Consider the following 21,417-nt stretch of genomic DNA (forward strand, 5'->3'; position numbering starts at 1 on the left):
GTGTAATGGTCGAGGGATTCAGGACTGGAGCAGATTCGTTTGCCACGAAGGCCTAGGCTGTAGGGAAGGGACCGTTTGATATGGAATGGGTGGCAGCTGTCATAATGGAGGTACTGTTGCTTGTTGGTGGGTTTGATGTGGACGGATGTGTGCAGCTGGCCATTGGACAGATGGAGGTCAACATCTAGGAAAGTGGCATGGGATTTGGAGTAGGACCAGGTGAATCTGATGGAACCAAAGGAGTTGAGGTTGGAGAGGAAATTCTGGAGTTGTTCTTCACTGTGAGTCCAGATCATGAAGATGTCATCAATAAATCTGTACCAAACTTTGGGTTGGCAGGCTTGGGTAACCAAGAAGGCTTCCTCTAAGCGACCCATAAATAGGTTGGCATACGAGGGGGCCATCCTGGTACCCATGGCTGTTCCCTTTAATTGTTGGTATGTCTGGCCTTCAAAAGTGAAGAAGTTGTGGGTCAGGATGAAGCTGGCTAAGGTGACGAGGAAAGAGGTTTTAGGTAGGGTGGCAGGTGATCGGCGTGAAAGGAAGTGCTCCATTGCAGCGAGGCCCTGGACGTGCGGGATATTTGTGTATAGGGAAGTGGCATCAATGGTTACCAGGATGGTTTCTGGGGGTAACAGACTGGGTACGGATTCCAGGCGTTCGAGAAAGTGGTTGGTGTCTTTGATGAAGGATGGGAGACTGCATGTAATGGGTTGAAGGTGTTGATCTACGTAGGCAGAGATACGTTCTGTGGGGGCTTGGTAACCAGCTACAATGGGGCGGCCAGGATGTTTGGGTTTGTGAATTTTAGGAAGTAGGTAGAAGGTAGGAGTGCGAGGTGACGGTGGGGCGAGGAGTTTGATGGAGTCAGGTGAAAGGTTTTGTAGGGGGCCTAAGGTTCTGAGGATTCCTTGAAGCTCCGCCTGGACATCAGGAATGGGATTACTTCGGCAAACTTTGTACGTAGAGTTGTCTGAAAGCTGACGCAGTCCCTCAGCCACATACTCCCGACGATCAAGTACCACAGTCGTGGAACCCTTGTCAGCCGGAAGAATGATGATGGATCGGTCAGCTTTCAGATCACGGATAGCCTGGGATTCGGCTGTGGTGATGTTGGGAGTAGGATTAAGGTTTCTCAAGAAAGATTGAGAGGCAAGGCTGGAAGTGAGAAATTCCTGGAAGGTTTGGAGAGGGTGATTTTGGGGAAGAGGAGGTGGGTCCCGCTGTGATGGAGGACGGAACTGTTGCAGGCAGGGTTCAATTTGGATAGTGTCTTGGGGAGTTGGATCATTAGGAGTGGGATCAGGATTGTTTTTCTTCGTGGCAAAGTGATATTTCCAGCAGAGACTACGAGTGTAGGACAGTAAATCCTTGACAAGGGCAGTTTGGTTGAACCTGGGAGTGGGGCTGAAGGTGAGGCCTTTGGATAGGACAGAGGTTTCGGATTGGGAGAGGGGTTTGGAGGAAAGGTTAACTGCTGAATTGGGGTGTTGTGGTTCCAGATTGTATTGACTAGAATTTTGAGGTGTTGGGGGGAGTGGAGCTGGAAGTGGGAGATTGAGTAGATGGGAGAGACTGGGTCTGTGTGCAATGAGAGGAGGTTGAGGTTTGTTGGAAAGGTTGTGGAGGGTGAGTGAGTTGCCTTTCCGGAGGTGGGAAACCAGGAGATTGGATAGTTTTTTGAGGTGGAGGGTGGCATGTTGTTCTAATTTGCGGTTGGCCTGTAGGAGGATGCTATGTACAGCCGGTGTGGATGCGGGAGAGGAAAGATTGAGGACTTTGAGTTGGGATAGGAGTTGACGGGTGTGTTCATTGGCCGAGTCGATGTATAGGTGAAGGATTAGGCGGGTGAGGGCTATGGATTGTGCTGTTTGGAACTGGTATAAGGACTGATGGAAAGAAGGATTGCAGCCAGAGATGGGAACTTTAAGTGTGAGGCCTTTGGGAGTAATGCCAAATGTCAGACAAGCCTGAGTAAATAAAATATGGGAGCGTAATCTGGCTAGGGTGAAGGCATGTTTGCGGAGGGAATGTAAATAAAATTTAATGGGGTCGTTGTAGGGATGTTGTGAGGTTGACATGGTATTGGTAGGTGGAAAGGGTAATATGAGGTTAAAGTGAAAGTAAAGAGAGATTTATATAGGGAGAGATAAAGGTGTGAAAAAAGTCGAAAAAGTGTTGGTTTGAGATGAGCTATGTTGATCAGTGTTGGTTTGAGATGAGCTATGTTGATCATGTGCTGAACTTAGGTTGGTGAACAACAATGGGTGCAAAGGTTGGGTAGTTATGTTGTCTCCAGATCACGTTAAAGGGTGGGGAAATTCAAGAAAATTTCGACAAAAAAATTTTTTCGAAAAAAGTTTCGAAGAAATAATTTGCAAAAAAATAAAATTCGAAAAAAATTTTTTGAATAAAATCTCGAAGAATATGTGTGTAAATGTATTCAAAGGACTGGTTATGTACTGGCAGGTTATGATAATGAGGCTAACAATTGTTTGATGAAGAAATAATAACGTGTAAACCTGTGGGAAGCTGCTAGAAAATGATCGGTTTTGTGGGAAAAAACGGGAATGGAAATAAAACGAAAGTTGTTGGAAAAAATCTGAGATGGTTGTGTAATGGGTGAAAGGAACTGAAGCTGTGAAATAGTATTCACGAGTTTACACGAAATGTTTGTAAACTTGGAACAATGGATTTTATAGCAGCGGTTATGTTGAAAGCGTTGAAAATTTTAGGTTATGGTTTGGAAGTAAATTACGTATTATTGAGTATAATTAGGCAGGATAAAATGTATGGTAGATTACGGAAAAATGGAAGATGAATACAAAGTGGAACTTCTTGTACAAACGAAAAGAGAAAGTAAGACGATAGAGAAGATTTCGAAATGCAACAGAGACAATAACAAACGTAATTGTTGGGTTCAAATTAATGACGATGTAAATAAAACAGAAAGAAACTTCCACATGGGAAAAATATATTAAAAATAAAGATTCCAAGACTTACCAAGCGGGAAAGCGCCGGCAGACAGGCACATGAACAAAACACACAAACACACACACAAAATTACGAGCTTTCGCAACTGGCAGTTGCTTCGTCAGGAAGGAAGGAAGGAGAGGGAAAAATGAAAGGGTGTGGGTTTTAAGGGAGAGGGTAAGGAGTCATTCCAATCCCGGGAGCGGAAAGACTTCCCTTAGGGGAAAAAAAAAAAGGACAGGTGTACACTCGCACACACACACACATATCCATCCGCACATACACAGACACAAGCAGACATATTTAAAGGCAAAGAGTTAAGGGCAGAGATGTCAGTCGAGGCGGAAGTACAGAGGCAAAGAAGTTGTTGAAAGACAGGTGAGGTATGATCGGCGGCAACTTGAAATTAGTGGAGGTTGAGGCCTGGCGGATATCGAGAAGAGAGGATATACTGAAGGGCGAGTTCCCATCTCCGGAGTTCGGATAGGTTGGTGTTGGTGGGAAGTATCCAGATAACTCGGACGGTGTAACACTGTGCCAAGATGTGCTGGCCGTGCATCAAGGCATGTTTAGCCACAGGGTGATCCTCATTACCAACAAACACTGTCTGCCTGTGTCCATTCATGCGAATGGACAGTTTGTTGCTGGTCATTCCCACATAGAAAGCATCACAGTGTAGGCAGGTCAGTTGGTAGATCACATGGGTGCTTTCACATGTGGCTCTCCCTTTGATTGTGTACACCTTCCGGGTTACAGGACTGGAGTAGGTGGTGGTGGGAGGGTGCATAGGACAGGTTTTACACCGGGGGCGGTTGCAAGGGTAGGAGCCAGAGGGTAGGGGAGGTGGTTTGGGGATTTCATAGGGATGAACCAAGAGGTTACGGAGGTTAGGTGGACGGCGGAAAGACACTCTTGGTGGAGTGGGGAGGATTTCATGAAGGATGGATCTCATTTCGGGGCAGGATTTTAGGAAGTCGTATCCCTGCTGGAGAGCCACATTCAAGGTCTGATCCAGTCCCGGGAAGTATTCTGTTACAAGTGGGGCACTTTTGGGGTTCTTCTGTGAGAGGTTCTGGGTTTGAGGGGATGAGGAAGTGGCTCTGGTTATCTGCTTCTGTACCAGGTTGGGAGGGTAGTTGCGGGATGCGAAAGCTGTTTTCAGGTTCTTGGTGTAATGGTCGAGGGATTCAGGACTGGAGCAGATTCGTTTGCCACGAAGGCCTAGGCTGTAGGGAAGGGACCGTTTGATATGGAATGGGTGGCAGCTGTCATAATGGAGGTACTGTTGCTTGTTGGTGGGTTTGATGTGGATGGATGTGTGCAGCTGGCCATTGGACAGATGGAGGTCAACATCTAGGAAAGTGGCATGGGATTTGGAGTAGGACCAGGTGAATCTGATGGAACCAAAGGAGTTGAGGTTGGAGAGGAAATTCTGGAGTTGTTCTTCACTGTGAGTCCAGATCATGAAGATGTCATCAATAAATCTGTACCAAACTTTGGGTTGGCAGGCTTGGGTAACCAAGAAGGCTTCCTCTAAGCGACCCATAAATAGGTTGGCATACGAGGGGGCCATCCTGGTACCCATGGCTGTTCCCTTTAATTGTTGGTATGTCTGGCCTTCAAAAGTGAAGAAGTTGTGGGTCAGGATGAAGCTGGCTAAGGTGACGAGGAAAGAGGTTTTAGGTAGGGTGGCAGGTGATCGGCGTGAAAGGAAGTGCTCCATTGCAGCGAGGCCCTGGACGTGCGGGATATTTGTGTATAGGGAAGTGGCATCAATGGTTACCAGGATGGTTTCTGGGGGTAACAGACTGGGTACGGATTCCAGGCGTTCGAGAAAGTGGTTGGTGTCTTTGATGAAGGATGGGAGACTGCATGTAATGGGTTGAAGGTGTTGATCTACGTAGGCAGAGATACGTTCTGTGGGGGCTTGGTAACCAGCTACAATGGGGCGGCCAGGATGTTTGGGTTTGTGAATTTTAGGAAGTAGGTAGAAGGTAGGAGTGCGAGGTGACGGTGGGGCGAGGAGTTTGATGGAGTCAGGTGAAAGGTTTTGTAGGGGGCCTAAGGTTCTGAGGATTCCTTGAAGCTCCGCCTGGACATCAGGAATGGGATTACTTCGGCAAACTTTGTACGTAGAGTTGTCTGAAAGCTGACGCAGTCCCTCAGCCACATACTCCCGACGATCAAGTACCACAGTCGTGGAACCCTTGTCAGCCGGAAGAATGATGATGGATCGGTCAGCTTTCAGATCACGGATAGCCTGGGATTCGGCTGTGGTGATGTTGGGAGTAGGATTAAGGTTTCTCAAGAAAGATTGAGAGGCAAGGCTGGAAGTGAGAAATTCCTGGAAGGTTTGGAGAGGGTGATTTTGGGGAAGAGGAGGTGGGTCCCGCTGTGATGGAGGACGGAACTGTTGCAGGCAGGGTTCAATTTGGATAGTGTCTTGGGGAGTTGGATCATTAGGAGTGGGATCAGGATTGTTTTTCTTCGTGGCAAAGTGATATTTCCAGCAGAGACTACGAGTGTAGGACAGTAAATCCTTGACAAGGGCAGTTTGGTTGAACCTGGGAGTGGGGCTGAAGGTGAGGCCTTTGGATAGGACAGAGGTTTCGGATTGGGAGAGGGGTTTGGAGGAAAGGTTAACTACTGAATTGGGGTGTTGTGGTTCCAGATTGTATTGACTAGAATTTTGAGGTGTTGGGGGGAGTGGAGCTGGAAGTGGCAGATTGAGTAGATGGGAGAGACTGGGTCTGTGTGCAATGAGAGGAGGTTGAGGTTTGTTGGAAAGGTTGTGGAGGGTGAGTGAGTTGCCTTTCCGGAGGTGGGAAACCAGGAGATTGGATAGTTTTTTGAGGTGGAGGGTGGCATGTTGTTCTAATTTGCGGTTGGCCTGTAGGAGGATGCTATGTACAGCCGGTGTGGATGCGGGAGAGGAAAGATTGAGGACTTTGATTTGGGATAGGAGTTGACGGGTGTGTTCATTGGATATATATATATATATATATATATATATATATATATATATATATATATATATATATATATATAGTCCTCAATCTTTCCTCTCCCACATCCAGACCGGCTGTACATAGCATCCTCCTACAGGGCAACCGCAAATTAGAACAACATGCCACCCTCCACCTCAAAAAACTATCCAATCTCCTGGTTTCCCACCTCCGGAAAGGCAACTCACTCACCCTCCACAACCTTTCCAACAAACCTCAACCTCCTCTCATTGCACACAGACCCAGTCTCTCCCATCTACTCAATCTCCCACTTCCAGCTCCACTCCCCCCAACACCTCAAAATTCTAGTCAATACAATCTGGAACCACAACACCCCAATTCAGTAGTTAACCTTTCCTCCAAACCCCTCTCCCAATCAGAAACCTCTGTCCTATCCAAAGGCCTCACCCTCAGCCCCACTCCCAGGTTCAACCAAACTGCCCTTGTCAAAGATTTACTGTCCTACACTCGTAGTCTCTGCTGGAAATATCACTTTGCCACGAAGAAAAACAATCCTGATCCCACTCCTAATGATCCAACTCCCCAAGACACTATCCAAATTGAACCCTGCCTGCAACAGTTCCGTCCTCCATCACAGCGGGACCCACCTCCTCTTCCTCAAAATCACCCTCTCCAAACCTTCCAGGAATTTCTCACTTCCAGCCTTGCCTCTCAATCTTTCTTGAAAAACCTTAATCCTACTCCCAACATCACCACAGCCGAAGCCCAGGCTATCCGTGATCTGAAAGCTGACCGATCCATCATCATTCTTCCGGCTGACAAGGGTTCCACGACCGTGGTACTTGATCGTCGGGAGTATGTGGCTGAGGGACTGCGTCAGCTTTCAGACAACTCTACATACATAGTTTGCCAAGGTAATCCCATTCCTGATGTCCAGGCGGAGCTTCAAGGAATCCTCAGAACCTTAGGCCCCCTACAAAACCTTTCACCTGACTCCATCAAACTCCTCAGCCCACCGACACCTCGCACTCCTACCTTCTACCTACTTCCTAAAATTCACAAACCCAAACATCCTGGCCGCCCCATTGTAGCTGGTTACCAAGCCCCCACAGAACGTATCTCTGCCTACGTAGATCAACACCTTCAACCCATTACATGCAGTCTCCCATCCTTCATCAAAGACACCAACCACTTTCTCGAACGCCTGGAATCCGTACCTAGTCTGTTACCCCCGGAAACCATCCTTGTAACCATTGATGCCACTTCCCTATACACGAATATCCCGCACGTCCAGGGCCTCGCTGCAATGGAGCACTTCCTTTCACGCCGATCACCTGCCACCCTACCTAAAACCTCTTTCCTCGTCACCTGAGCCAGCTTCATCCTGACCCACAACTTCTTCACTTTTGAAGGCCAGACATACCAACAATTAAAGGGAACAGCCATGGGTACCAGGATGGCCCCCTCGTATGCCAACCTATTTATGGGTCGCTTAGAGGAAGCCTTCTTGGTTACCCAAGCCTGCCAACCCAAAGTTTGGTACAGATTTATTGATGACATCTTCATGATCTGGACTCACAGTGAAGAACAACTCCAGAATTTCCTCTCCAACCTCAACTCCTTTGGTTCCATCAGATTCACCTGGTCCTACTCCAAATCCCATGCCACTTTCCTAGACGTTGACCTCCATCTGTCCAATGGCCAGCTGCACACATCCGTCCACATCAAACCCACCAACAAGCAACAGTACCTCCATTATGACAGCTGCCACCCATTCCATATCAAACGGTCCCTTCCCTACAACCTAGGCCTTCGTGGCAAACGAATCTGCTCCAGTCCTGAATCCCTCGACCATTACACCAACAACCTGAAAACAGCCCTCACATCCCGCAACTACCCTCCCAACCTGGTACAGAAGCAGATAACCAGAGCCACTTCCTCATCCCCTCAAACCCAGAACCTCTCACAGAAGAACCCCAAAAGTGCCCCACTTGTGACAGAATACTTCCCGGGACTGGATCAGACCTTGAATGTGGCTCTCCAGCAGGGATACGACTTCCTAAAATCCTGCCCCGAAATGAGATCCATCCTTCATGAAATCCTCCCCACTCCACCAAGAGTGTCTTTCCGCCGTCCACCTAACCTTCGTAACCTCTTGGTTCATCCCTATGAAATCCCCAAACCACCTTCCCTACCCTCTGGCTCCTACCCTTGCAACCGCCCCCGGTGTAAAACCTGTCCTATGCACCCTCCCACCACCACCTACTCCAGTCCTGTAACCCAGAAGGTGTACACGATCAAAGGGAGAGCCACGTGTGAAAGCACCCACGTGATTTACCAACTGACCTGCCTGCACCGTGACGCTTTCTATGTGGGAATGACCAGCAACAAACTGTCCATTCGCATGAATGGACACAGGCAGACAGTGTTTGTTGGTAATGAGGATCACCCTGTGGCTAAACATGCCTTGATGCACGGCCAGCACATCTTGGCACAGTGTTACACCGTCCGAGTTATCTGGATACTTCCCACCAACACCAACCTATCCGAACTCCGGAGATGGGAACTCGCCCTTCAGTATATCCTCTCTTCTCGATATCCGCCAGGCCTCAACCTCCGCTAATTTCAAGTTGCCGCCACTCATACCTCACCTGTCTTTCAACAACTTCTTTGCCTCTGTACTTCCGCCTCGACTGACATCTCTGCCCTTACTCTTTGCCTTTAAATATGTCTGCTTGTGTCTGTGTATGTGCAGATGGATATGTGTGTGTGTGCAAGTGTACACCTGTCCTTTTTTTCCCCAAAGGGAAGTCTTTCCACTCCCGGGATTGGAATGACTCCTTACCCTCTCCCTTAAAACCTACATCCTTTCGTCTTTCCCTCTCCTTCCTGAAGAAGCAACCATCGGTTGCGAAAGCTAGTAATTCTGTGTGTGTGTTTGTGTGTTTTGTTCATGTGCCTGTCTGCCGGCGCTTTCCCGCTTGGTAAGTCTTGGAATATATATATATATATATATATATATATATATATATATATATATATATATATATATATATATGGGAAAAATATATTAAAAACAAAGATTCCAAGACTTACCAAGCGGGAGAGCGCCGGCAGACAGGCACATGAACAAAACACACAAACACACACACAGAATTACGAGCTTTCGCAACTGGCAGTTGCTTCGTCAGGAAAGAGGGAAGGAGAGGGAAAAATGAAAGGATGTGGGTTTTAAGGGAGAGGGTAAGGAGTCATTCCAATCCCGGGAGCGGAAATACTTCCCTTAGGGGAAAAAAAGGACAGGTGTACACTCGCGCACACACACACACACACACACATATCCATCCGCACATACACAGACACAAGCAGACATATTTAAAGGCAATGCCTTGATGCACGGCCAGCACATCTTGGCACAGTGTTACACCGTCTGAGTTATCTGGATACTTCCCACCAACACCAACCTATCCGAACTCCGGAGATGGGAACTCGCCCTTCAGTATATCCTCTCTTCTCGATATCCGCCAGGCCTCAACCTCCGCTAATTTCAAGTTGCCGCCGCTCATACCTCACCTGTCTTTCAACAACTTCTTTGCCTCTGTACTTCTGCCTCGACTGACTTCTCTGCCCTTAACTCTTTGCCTTTAAATATGTCTGCTTGTGTCTGTGTATGTGCGGATGGATATGTGTGTGTGTGTGTGTGCGAGTGTACACCTGTCCTTTTTTTCCCCTAAGGGAAGTCTTTCCGCTCCCGGGATTGGAATGACTCCTTACCCTCTCCCTTAAAACCCACATCCTTTCATTTTTCCCTCTCCTTCCCTCTTTCCTGACGAAGCAACTGCCAGTTGCGAAAGCTCGTAATTCTGTGTGTGTGTTTGTGTGTTTTGTTCATGTGCCTGTCTGCCGGCGCTCTCCCGCTTGGTAAGTCTTGGAATCTTTTATATATATATATATATATATATATATATATATATATATATATATATATATATATATATATATATAAAGTAAGTATTCAATGTTAAATATAATTGTACAACAGTTTTCATTAATTTTACACAAGTTCAATAAAACAGTGTCTCACCACCTGACAAGACACCATTTTCAGTATAGTTGACACAATTGTCTTGTGTGATTCAGCAAATGTTTAGAAAAACCACTCCATCTTCAGAACACAAGTGGCCCGTCGGGACCATCTGACTGCCGTGTCATCCTCCATGGAGGATGCGGATAGGAGGATCGTGTGGTCAGCACACCGCTCTCCTGGTCATTATGATAGTATTCTTGACCGAAACCGCTACTATTCGGTCGAGTAGCTCCTCAATTGGCATCATGAGGCTAAGTGCACCCCGGAAAATGGCAACAGTGCATGGCGGCCTGGATGGTCACCCATCCAAGTGCCGACCACACCCGCCAGCGCTTAACTTCAGTGATCTCATGGGAACCGGTGTATCCACTGCGGCAAGGCCATTGCCTAGCAACTGTTTAGAAAATTAAGATAATTCTCATTTACTGTTCTGTCTCAGTTGCACTTTTTTAATTAGATTATATTTTGTGATCATTCTGAATCAAATTAATTGTAAATATGTACCATCTAATACTTTACAATAAGTAGATAAGACAGTTGTTGTTGTTGTTGTTGTTGTTGTTGTTGTCTTCAGTCCAGAGATTGGTTTGATGCAGCTCTCCATGCTACCCTATCCTGTGCAAGCTTCTTCATCTCAAAGTATCTACTGCAACCTAATCTCCGAACACTGATGGGTTTAAAATGCCAATGCACACATTTTTCTTCAAAATCCTACATAAATAAATTATTAGAAGCAGTACAGGCAGATTTCTAGTTTGCTATCTTAGCTGGTTGTGCTAATGCAACTGCTTGACAATTGGTGTTCTCATATGCTATAAAACTTTGAACCTTAATTCCTTGAAAATGCTGGAGAAGTGCATCATATTAAAGCATCATTTGTAACATCCCCATATGTACTACAGCTGTGCTAAAGATGAGCAAAATTGGTAATTCCTTTAGTGGTATGCTACCCTTATCAGTCCACACCAATGCTAAGTCATCAAAGTACTATCTTGCTGAGGTATCAAATTAATTGTTTGACTGGACTTCTTACTATGATGGGCATAGCGTGCTATTTTGAAAGAAGATTCATCAACAGATACAGAAGTAACTTCAAGAATGTCCACCAGGGAAGTGTATTGGGACCTTCGCTGTTTATAAAATATATAAATCACCTAGAAGACAACATTAATACTAACCAAAGATCAAGATTTTAAACATGGCTGAAACAGCAACTGTTGAAATTCTTCACGGTAAATGATGACAGCCAAAACAGTTGCAGGATAAAGATTAATTAATTAATCTGTATCCTGTAACTGTTTTGGCTGTCATCATTTACTGTGAAGTAACCAAAGACTTCTTGCAGATGATTTTGTCAATCCAAGCAGATCTCAAGATTCTAAAGTGATGCAAAGGTTAGCAACTTGCTTTAAATGTACAGAAACAAAAAATAGTGAATTAAACAAAAGGCAAAAAATATCAGTGAGAGACAACATAAATCAATTAACTCACACAAATACCTAGGTGTAACAATTCTTGTGGATATGAAATGGAATGATCACATAGTGTCAGTTGGAGTTAAAGCAGGTGGACATTTCAGTTCACTGATAAGATACTAGGAAAATGCTACCAGTAGACAAGAGAGATTGCTTACAAAGTGACTCAGCCTAGAATATTGCTCAAGTATGTGGGACACACAAAAAAGTAGGATTAACAAGGGATATTGCATATTTATGAAGGAGGGCAGTGCAAATTGGCTCCAGTTTGCTTGAATCAGGGATGAGCATCATAGAAATTCTGAAAAACCAAACTGACAGACACCAATTACCCTGTGAAGGTTATAATGGGTCACTGTATTCTAACATTACCTTTTTCTATAGAAATAACCAATACCATGTATGTATTGAGTCTTGTATGGGTGAATATTGAATCAGCTGTCTAACTGAATGAAGTTCATATGATTTTTTATACAATGTACTATATTTCAGGCTGAAATGTATAAAAAGAAATTAATGTGTTATAATTGATATGTACTAACAGTTAAAATTACTCTTCTTTCAAAAATATTTGGAATTATGAAATTTCAAGCACATTTAAAAACCATATTATTAATTGCACAATCTAATGCTAATTATTAAATGCATTTCTGGATTAATTTACAAGATAATTAAATATTTCTGTGAAGATTCTTCTTTTGGCAAAAAAGTATGTAAACTCTTTCGCTTTGTAAACATTTTGGAATTGTACGAGTACTGCAGAATGTAAGTATTAGTAGTGGGCATGCCTCTGATGGAATCAGATGTGTTTTTGAGTGTGTCGCTTACAATGTAACTTTTGGTGTGACAGAAGTAAAAATTGAAAAGTCAGTGTGATTTAGAAGACTGGGATAAAGTAAAATAATATTCATAGCAACAGGCAAATCTTCATGTTATTTCATCTTTGGGAACCCAGAATGTTATAAAAATTATAGCCACAAGAATGTACCTCTAGACACAACAAGAATTAGAGCCAAAAACAAGGCGACAAAAATCAAGATACTTAAAAGAAAGGATCTTCATTTGTATATCTTATGCCTTTCAAAGTTTTTATAAAAAATGACCAGACTATGAGGAATTTTATGGTGATGTGTGGGACGATTAGAGTACGAGGTACACTTACATAGTTTCAAACAAATGTTTTAACTCAGTAACCTAGAAACATACTACAGATTGCTATGTATCAATCCCAGGGGCACCATGAAGGCAAAATGAGGCTAATGGCACCACACACAGTCATTAAAGCAGTCATTTTTTTCTGTGCTTCAAACACCAATGGAACATGGTACAATGGGAAATACTCTCTACTATGGTTTGCAGAGTGTGGATGTAGATGCAGACTATAGATTCTCACAGTGGCTAGACGGTGCATTACTAGTGAAGTAAGAATTAAAATTTTCAGCGCTGGTTATTATTGAGAATATACCAACTTGCTCTTTCACTTCAATGAAACAAACAGGTGCCATGTTCACTCAACACTGACGAAATCTAATATCAGTTAGAAATAGATTCTTTTTATTATGTCAAGTGTTTTGGAGACTGTTTTGTATTTATAGTGTAATTAATGCTAAATGAATACTGCATTATATTTTCAAATTAATAGTCTTGAGGAAAAAATAAATAAAAAATGTATGTATCTTAAAGACTTATTATTTACTGATAACTGTAAATGTGGAGACAACAGATATGGTATCATTACATAATGTTTGTGATTTTTAAAGCACATACCTGTTTTCTTACTGATATCATCTAAAATATGCTTTAACTTCTTAGAGCTCCTACCAGCTATTCCCCATGTAAAACCATCATTTACTTTCGATAATCTTAAAGCTTCTTCAGTAGTATATTTTCCAGTAAAGCCACTGGCACCAAATATAACAAGGTCCAGTTTTTCTCCTTCAACTGATCCTGCTGAAAATTTCCAACACTAATGAGAAAAAAATTGAAGTGACTTGCAAATATATTGTTATCTTATAACATTTGTTTGAATGTAATGCTTTTTATAAAATACAATTGGAATATGGCAGTTTTTCTGATACAGGTAACAGAGCCACTAGAAAAAGAAACATCATATATCACACTGTTAATACCAAAATAAACTGATTGTTGAAACTCAATGTATTAATTAAAATTATTTTCTATGAAAGTTTTCTAATATTCAAAAAACTAAAAGTTATGAGTCAGGGATTTCAGTTATGCAATTTTTATTTTGGTATTTTGCAGACTCTGTGCTCATTAAACCTTATGATTTAAATAATAAACTATTTTTTTCCATGAGTGCAAGCTACTGGGCACAATGTTCACACATGCCTTGCAAGAACTGTCATCAAAGAACTAAGATCAGATTTTCAAATCAAGAACAACTGCCAACATAAGCAACATAGAAGTAGGTATCCTCAGAGTAGTGAAGCAACTTAAATCATCTAACAAAGGCAATTCTTCCAGTCCAGACTGTATAACAGTTAGGTTCCTTTCAGAATATGCTGATACAGTAGCTCCATACTTAACGATCATACATAACTATTCGCTTGACAAAAGATCCGTAGCCAAAGACTGGAAACTTTCACAGGTCATGCCAATATTTAAGAAAAGTAGTAGGAGTAATCTACTAAATTACAGGACCATATAATTAACACTGATATGCGACAGGAGTCTGGGACATATATTGTGTTCAAAAATTATGAATTACCTTGAAGAAAATGATCTATTGACACAAAGTCAACATGGATTTAGAAAACATCGCTCTTGTGAAATATAACTAGCTCTTTGAGTGCTATTGACAAGGGATTTCAAATTGATTCTGTATTTCTAGATTTCTGGAAGGCTTTTGACACCATACCACACAAGTGTTTTGTAGTGGAATCACATGCTTATGGAATATCATCTCAGTTATGTGACTGGATTCATGATTTCCTGTCAGAGAGGTCACAGTTTTCAGTAACTGATGGAAAGTCATCAAGTAAAACAGAAGTGATTTCGGCATTCCCCAACCTTTGCTGTTCCTTATCTATATAAACAATTTAGGAGACAATCTGAGCAGACATCTTAGGTTTTTTGCAGATGAGCTGTAGTTTATCGACTAGTAAAGTCATCAGAAGATCAAAACAAATTGCAAAATGATTTCGAAAAGATACCTGGATGGGGCAAACATTTGCAATTGACCCTAAATTACTAAAAGTGTGAGGTCATCCACATGAGTGCTAAAAGGAATCTGTTAAATTTTGGTTACACATAAATCAGTCAAATCTCAAGGCCATAAATTCAAGTAAATACCTTGGGAATTACAATTGCGAACAACTTAAATTGAAAGGAACACACAGAAAATGTTGTGGAGAAGGCTAAGCAAAGACTGCATTTTACTGGCAGGATATTAGAAAATGTAATAGATCTACTAAAGAGGCTACATACACTACACTTGTCCATCATCTTTCAGAGTACTGTTGCTGTAGGATTGACGGAAAACATTGAGAGAGTTCAAGTAGTGGCAGCATGTTTTGTACTGTAATGAAATAGTGGAGAGAGTGTCACTAACATGATATGGGATTTGGGGTGGACATCATTAAAACAAATGTGTTTTTCATTGTGGCAGAAACGTTTCACAAAATTTCAATTACAAACCTTCTCCTCCGAATGCAAAAATATTTTGTAGATGTCAACGTACATCAGGAGAAACAATCACCATAATAAAATAAGGGAAATCAGAGCTCACACAGAAAGATATATGTGTTCATTTTTTCCATGCACTGTACAAGATTGGAATAATAAATAATTATTGTTAAGGTGGTTTGATGAACCCTCTGTCAGGCATTTAAATGTGGTTTTTGGGGTATTCATGTAGATGCAGATGTGACAGTACTGAATTTTTGTGTAGTTACATTCAGGATTTTGACCTTAAGAGTCAGAGTTTTGAAGTTTTCTGTACCTTTGTCTTCACATGTAAAGAAGTAAACATGTATTTTTTGTTAATGTTAAATTAAAGCATAGGTTTGAAATACTGTACAGGACCTCATTTTTGCATATGACAAGTATGGCATGGAGCTTCCAACTTCACATGGACCTGGTAGGGGGCCACTCAGAATATGCAACATGAAGATTCTTGTGTGTGTGTGTGTGTGTGTGTGTGTGTGTGTGTGTGTGTGTGTGTGCAGCGAACAAGGAGAACAGCTAAGAGACACAGACCTGACACAGTTCCAAATCCTCACATACATGGGCAAAACAAGAGGAGAAGGAACACACTAAAAAAGGAAAGGAAACACAAGGAAAGGAGAACAGAAATCGAAGGGAAACAAGGAGGTAATTGTGACTGACGGACCTCTTACCTAAAACCTGGGTGAGCCAGTCACCCAGCAGCACATTAAAACCCTCTCCCTAAAATCCGAGGCAACAAATTGGACAGGACACAAAACCGTAAGACCTTAACCACAGTCGTTGGGCCATCTTGCAAAATAGAGGGCAAATCCGGTGGCAAAGAAACCACCGCCCTCTGGTCAGAGAATAAAAGACAGTCAAGTAAAATGTGGTGGGCAGTAATCTGGACGCCACAAGCACTGCAGATTGAGGGGTCCTCCCGCCGGAGTAAAAAACCATTCGTTACGGGACTGTGCCCGATACGGAGACGAGTGAGAGAACCTCATTCCGCCTGCATGACTGATAAGAGGTACGCCATGGCCGCGTAGTGGCCTTGACCAGACGCAGCTTATTGTCACCAACTGCCAGCCACTCCTCTTCCCACTGACTCACAACACGAAAATGCAAAAGGGAGGTAACAGCATGGAGGGGGACGGCACATTGAACAACGTGAGGGAGGGAACATGCATCTTTGGCAGCTACATCCGCCAGTTTGTTTCCCCTAACACCCACGTGCCGCGGCACCCAGCAGAAAGAAACCTCCTTCCCCTGTCGTTGCAGGTGGCGTAGGGCATCATGGATGTTCTGGACGACCGGATCCGCTGGGTACAAGTGTTGCATGGTCTGAAGGGCACTCAGGGAGTCAGAACAGATGAGGAACTTAAGACTGGGAACACATCTCATCTGCTCCAATGCCCCCAAGATCGCAAACAATTCGGCATCAAAGATGGTAAACGCTGCAGGAAGCCGTAACTTGATGACTCGATCAGGGAAAACAACAGCACAACCAACAGAGTCCCCCTGTTTAGAGCCATCCGTAAATACAGGTACATGGTCCAGATGCTGGTGTAAAAGATCGTAAAATAAGGAGGTAAAAACCAACGCTGGAGTGCAGCTCCACCGGTACTCCAACAAGTCTATAAGGATGCTGGGCCTCTGGAGCAACCAGGGAGGCAGGTGAGTAAAACCTTGTCGTTGGGGGGCCACACGCTTCACACCAAGGGACTCAAGTAAATGCTTGGCACGAATCCCAAATGGTCTCGTTGCCCTGGGACGACTGGAAAAAGAGACGTTCCACACACGGTCGGGCAACGGTAGGGTACGCAGGGGAGGTAGGACAGGCAAGGAAATGACACACCCGTCGCACCATGAGGAGTTTCAACTGAATGGCGAGCGGCGGTTCCCCTGCCTCAGCACACAAGCTGGGGATGGGACTGGTACGGAAGGCACCAGTGGCCAGCCTGATACCCTCATGGTGTACTGCGTCAAGAATCTTCAGATACGAAGGCCTTGCTGACCCATACATGGTGCAAGCATAGTCAAGACGCGATCGGACGAAAGCCCTATAAAACTGCAGCAGACGAGCCCGATCTGCTCCCCAGGACCAATGGCTCAGACACTTCAAATTATTCAGTGCCTTCAGGGCCCCCACCTTGAGGTCTTTAAGGTGAGAAGGTGAGGCAACCACGACAACTTGGAATCAAAAATGAGGCCCAGGAACCTCACAGTGTCTCTAAAAGGAAGAACGGTGTCCCTCAGACGCAATTCAGGGGAGGTAAAAAGACGCTGAGAATGATTAAAATGAACACACACACATTTGTCTGCAGAAAAGGTAAAACCCATCTTTGCAGTCCATGCCTCTAAGCGCTTTATCGTAAGCTGCAACTGCCGACTAGCACTGACAAGACTGGAGGAAGAACAGAAAACAGCAAAATCGTCCACAAACAAGGAGCATTGGGCAGGACTCCGGATAGTGGACGTGATACTGTTAATAGCGACAACAAGGAGGGTGACACTTAAAACGCTGCCCTGAGGAGTACCATTCTCCTGCATGTACAAATCAGATGGCACATTACCAACCCGATATCGAAAGAGGCGGTGAGAAATAAAGGACCGAATGAAGATGGGGAGACGGCCACGAAAGCCCCATTCATGGAGTTGATTGAGGATAAGGCGGCGCCAAGTCATGTTATACGCCTTATTAATGTCAAAGAATATACCTAAACAATGCTGGTTACATAGGAAGGCCTGCTGGCTGCTGGATGGACGCCTCAAGTAGGGTCAAGTTGTCTATAGTGGAACGACATCTCCGAAAGCCACACTGAGAGGGGCTAAGGAGCTGCCTGGTCTCGAGCAGCCAAACCAGACGACGGTTGACCATGCGTTCCAACGTCTTCCTGACACAGCTTGTCAAAGCAATACTTTGATAACTACTGGGATGCGTTCGGTTCTTCCCTGGTTTGAGGAGGGGAATCAAAATCGCCTCCCTCCACGAGTCAGGGTACGTGCCGGATAACCATATCATATTAAAACAGTTCAGGAGAACTTCCTTGGATGGCAGAAACAAGTGCCGCAACATGCTGTACTGGATTTGATCATGACCAGACGCAGTAGCATGAGCCACAGACAGCGCCGAATCCAGTTCCCACATTGTGAAGGGGCAGTTGTAGGGTTCAGAATTTAGAGACCGGAAGTCCAAGTGACCCCTCTCGATGCCAGTGCAGTAGCGGCAGAAATCTGGATCACAGTTAATAGTGGCGGTAGAGTCCGCAAAATGCATGGCCAGTGTCTGGGCAATCTCTCTCGGCGCCGTGAGGAGACATCCCTGACGCAGCAATGCCATGACAGGTAGTTGGCTGAGTTTCCGGGAAATCCTCCTGATGGCTTCCCATACTTTCGTAGAACTAGTGGAGTGAGAGATGGAGTTCAAGAACGATTGCCATGACCATTGTTTGCTCTCTTTAATCACTCGGCGCGCTTTGGCCCTTGCCACCTGAAAGGCCGCAAGATTGTCAGCTGAGGGACGGCACTTGAAGCGGCGCAAAGCTGCACGCCGCGCTGGGATGGCTGAGCGGCACTCAGTGGTCCACCAAGGGACAGGACACCTCTGGGGATGACCTGAGGACCGTGGGATCGACAATTCAGCAGTATGGGAGATCACAGCTGTAACATGGTTGACCCATTCGTGGATGCTGGCATGGTGTTCCAAACCAACCAGATGGCTAAAAAGTGTCCAGTCAGCTCTGCAGAGGTGCCACCTGGGCGGCACTGGTAATGCCACAGTCTCATCCAGGAGGCGAATCCAAAGGGGGAAGTGGTCACTAGAATGGAGGTCAGCAGCAGCCTCCCACATAGCAATTAGTCAGAGAGCCCCATAAGACATTATGAGCATTGAAGTCCCCCAGAAGAAGAAATAGGTGGGGGAGTTGGCTAATAAGGTCTGTGAGAGCCTCAGAGTCTATTGCATCCTGAGGCGGTAAATAAACTGAACAGACTGTGAGCCTCCGACCCACAAGAATGTCAACTGCAACTGCTTGCAAGTCGGTAACGAGAGGGAGCTCAGATGAGGGGTGCATGTCACGGACAAAAACTGCAACACCACCCTTTGCCCTTTCCCCCATCAGATCATCTTTTTGATATACGGTTTGGCCCATAAAGAAGCAGCAGCGAAAAATTTCACAACATGATTCTTCACGACCCTGAAATGAAAGTGCATGAAATACTAGAGAGCAAAATTGAGTTGAGGGGAATAATGATATTGTTCATGATTAAGATGGAGATACAAAAACTGGTTATCCTGAAGAGTGCCATGATTGCTTACAGTGGATAACAAATAGATCACGTTTTCAACTTTTAGCTGTGTGTGGAGCAAGTTTAGTAAGAGCGTAAGTACTCTATGCATCAAGTTATTACCCTTTATGAGGCCTAAAATCACCACCACACCCCAAAAAACTAATTAAAATAATTGGTTACTTCTGGTGAATCTGTAGGAGATGAGAGCTGTCTTTTTAGCCAATAACATTAAGGCAATGATTTTTTGTGGTGTTGGTCATACTCTTAGGCTTTCTAGAAAAAGAAAAAATAACCACTGGACATACTGCAATGAAATACTGGCCACTTACTAAGAAATTGAAGGAAACAGTTAATGAAGAAGGAAGCACTGCTCCACTACAACAGTGCAGCAGCACATTCACTTGGACTTGATGCCACAAAACTGCTCAAACTGCATTACAAATTGGTGTTGCACTCCTCACTCATCTGACCCGGCTTCCATTTTATCTTGTTCTAAACACAAAGAATGATTTGCAAGAAATATACAATTCTACTCAAATCAGAATGTCAAGTGACAGTTATTGGGAAAAAGCAGAACTATGTTGAAAAGTAATTTGTTTTCCAATAAAAATTGATATTTTCATTCCAAACACAGGTACTTATTCAACTGTCATCATTCAAGGAAAGTAAAATGGATCTCAAGTACAATAACCCTTAGGCGTGCCTGAAAGCACACATTTATGATTTATGAATATGGTGCTTACTCTTTGCCTGACATGGTAGCAGCCACATTGACATCGTATTTTGTACACTTCAGGCATTCTGAGCCCTATACTGCCCTTCACAGGCCTGATGAGTTGTTGCATTTTTGCTGGGAGGGGTCTGAACATTGATTAAATGTTGTGTCTCTTGCAATAATGACCATTTTGTGAGCTCTGGTGTCTCCCTCATTATTCTTGACATTGGGTCCCTTGGCAGTTTCCTGTAGGTATCCTCCTCAAGAATCACTTGAATTTTAGTATCATAGTCAGCTTTATTCAGAATGATGGATATATTGCCCTTGTCAGCTGGCAGACTCACAATGAGGGGATTGTTGCAGAATGAATGAATTCCACTGAGTTCATTCCCAGTCCTACACGCTTCTTGACGAATTTCCCCTGTGCTTTCACCAGGCATCTTGCGTATTGCTTGTTCAACCCCACTTATGTCACAGATTGAGATACTATGAGGTACTGGTGCACTGTTAAAACCTTCTGTAAGTGTCAAAATAGCAGCCTTGTCAATATCTCTCTCCATCATGTTGATGACAGTTTGTTCAGCATCATGCTGTTGTTGCAATAGCTGGCTGAATGCCCCTTTCCATTTCTCTGTGGTTCTCTTCTGTGTTGACACCTGCTGTGTGTCACATTTCCTCTCTATTTGTATGGTGATATGAATTAATAAAATCTTCTCTGGCTTCTAGCCACATCAGATGGTTAATGTCCCACAAGCTTCCAATCGAGCTCTCCTTGGCTATTGTCAAGCAGTAAATGACTGACATGGTCGCTTTGCTATTATATAGCTGTGCTGTTGGCTGTGACATCACTGGTGCTCACTTCCTCACCAAATGGGCAATGTTTTTGCCCTATATCTGTCGTGTTCATTCCTAGCCCGCAATAGCCAGGTTCCAGGCTCTGCTGAGCTGAAAACTGCATTCCTTATTTATGGTGTTTACAGATATTTTTATTTCTACATCTTCTTTTATAATGCTGTTCCAAAATCCAGCTGGCTCACTCAACAACAACAAAAAGAAGAACAAAAACAACAGAATGAACTGTCATCAACAAGATAGAGAGACATAGCAATGCGAAACACATTTCGGCATTCATGCACTCTGCAGTGATTCCCTCATCATGGTTCTGCCAACTGACTACAGCAGTGTATCGATCATTCTGAATAAAGCTGACTGACACTAAAATTTAGTTCATACTTGAGGAGG

The 21,417-nt window shown here is 44.0% G+C and overlaps 1 protein-coding gene across 4 annotated transcripts in view; it reads right to left on the reverse strand.

Annotated features, from left to right (window-relative positions):
- LOC126266681 (saccharopine dehydrogenase-like oxidoreductase) overlaps positions 1 to 21,417 on the reverse strand; it is a 130,222-nt gene that overhangs the window by 81,655 nt on the left and 27,150 nt on the right. For 3 of the 4 annotated variants that reach the window (XM_049971105.1, XM_049971102.1, XM_049971104.1), the window contains one exon: positions 13,269 to 13,451. In XM_049971105.1, the coding sequence (XP_049827062.1) occupies positions 13,269 to 13,451 (183 nt within the window). The remainder of the gene's footprint in view (positions 1 to 13,268; positions 13,452 to 21,417) is intronic. The other variant, XM_049971103.1, reaches the window with a different exon arrangement.

This window comes from Schistocerca gregaria, chromosome 4, assembly GCF_023897955.1.
Source record: "Schistocerca gregaria isolate iqSchGreg1 chromosome 4, iqSchGreg1.2, whole genome shotgun sequence".
Taxonomy (NCBI): Eukaryota; Metazoa; Arthropoda; class Insecta; order Orthoptera; family Acrididae; genus Schistocerca; species Schistocerca gregaria.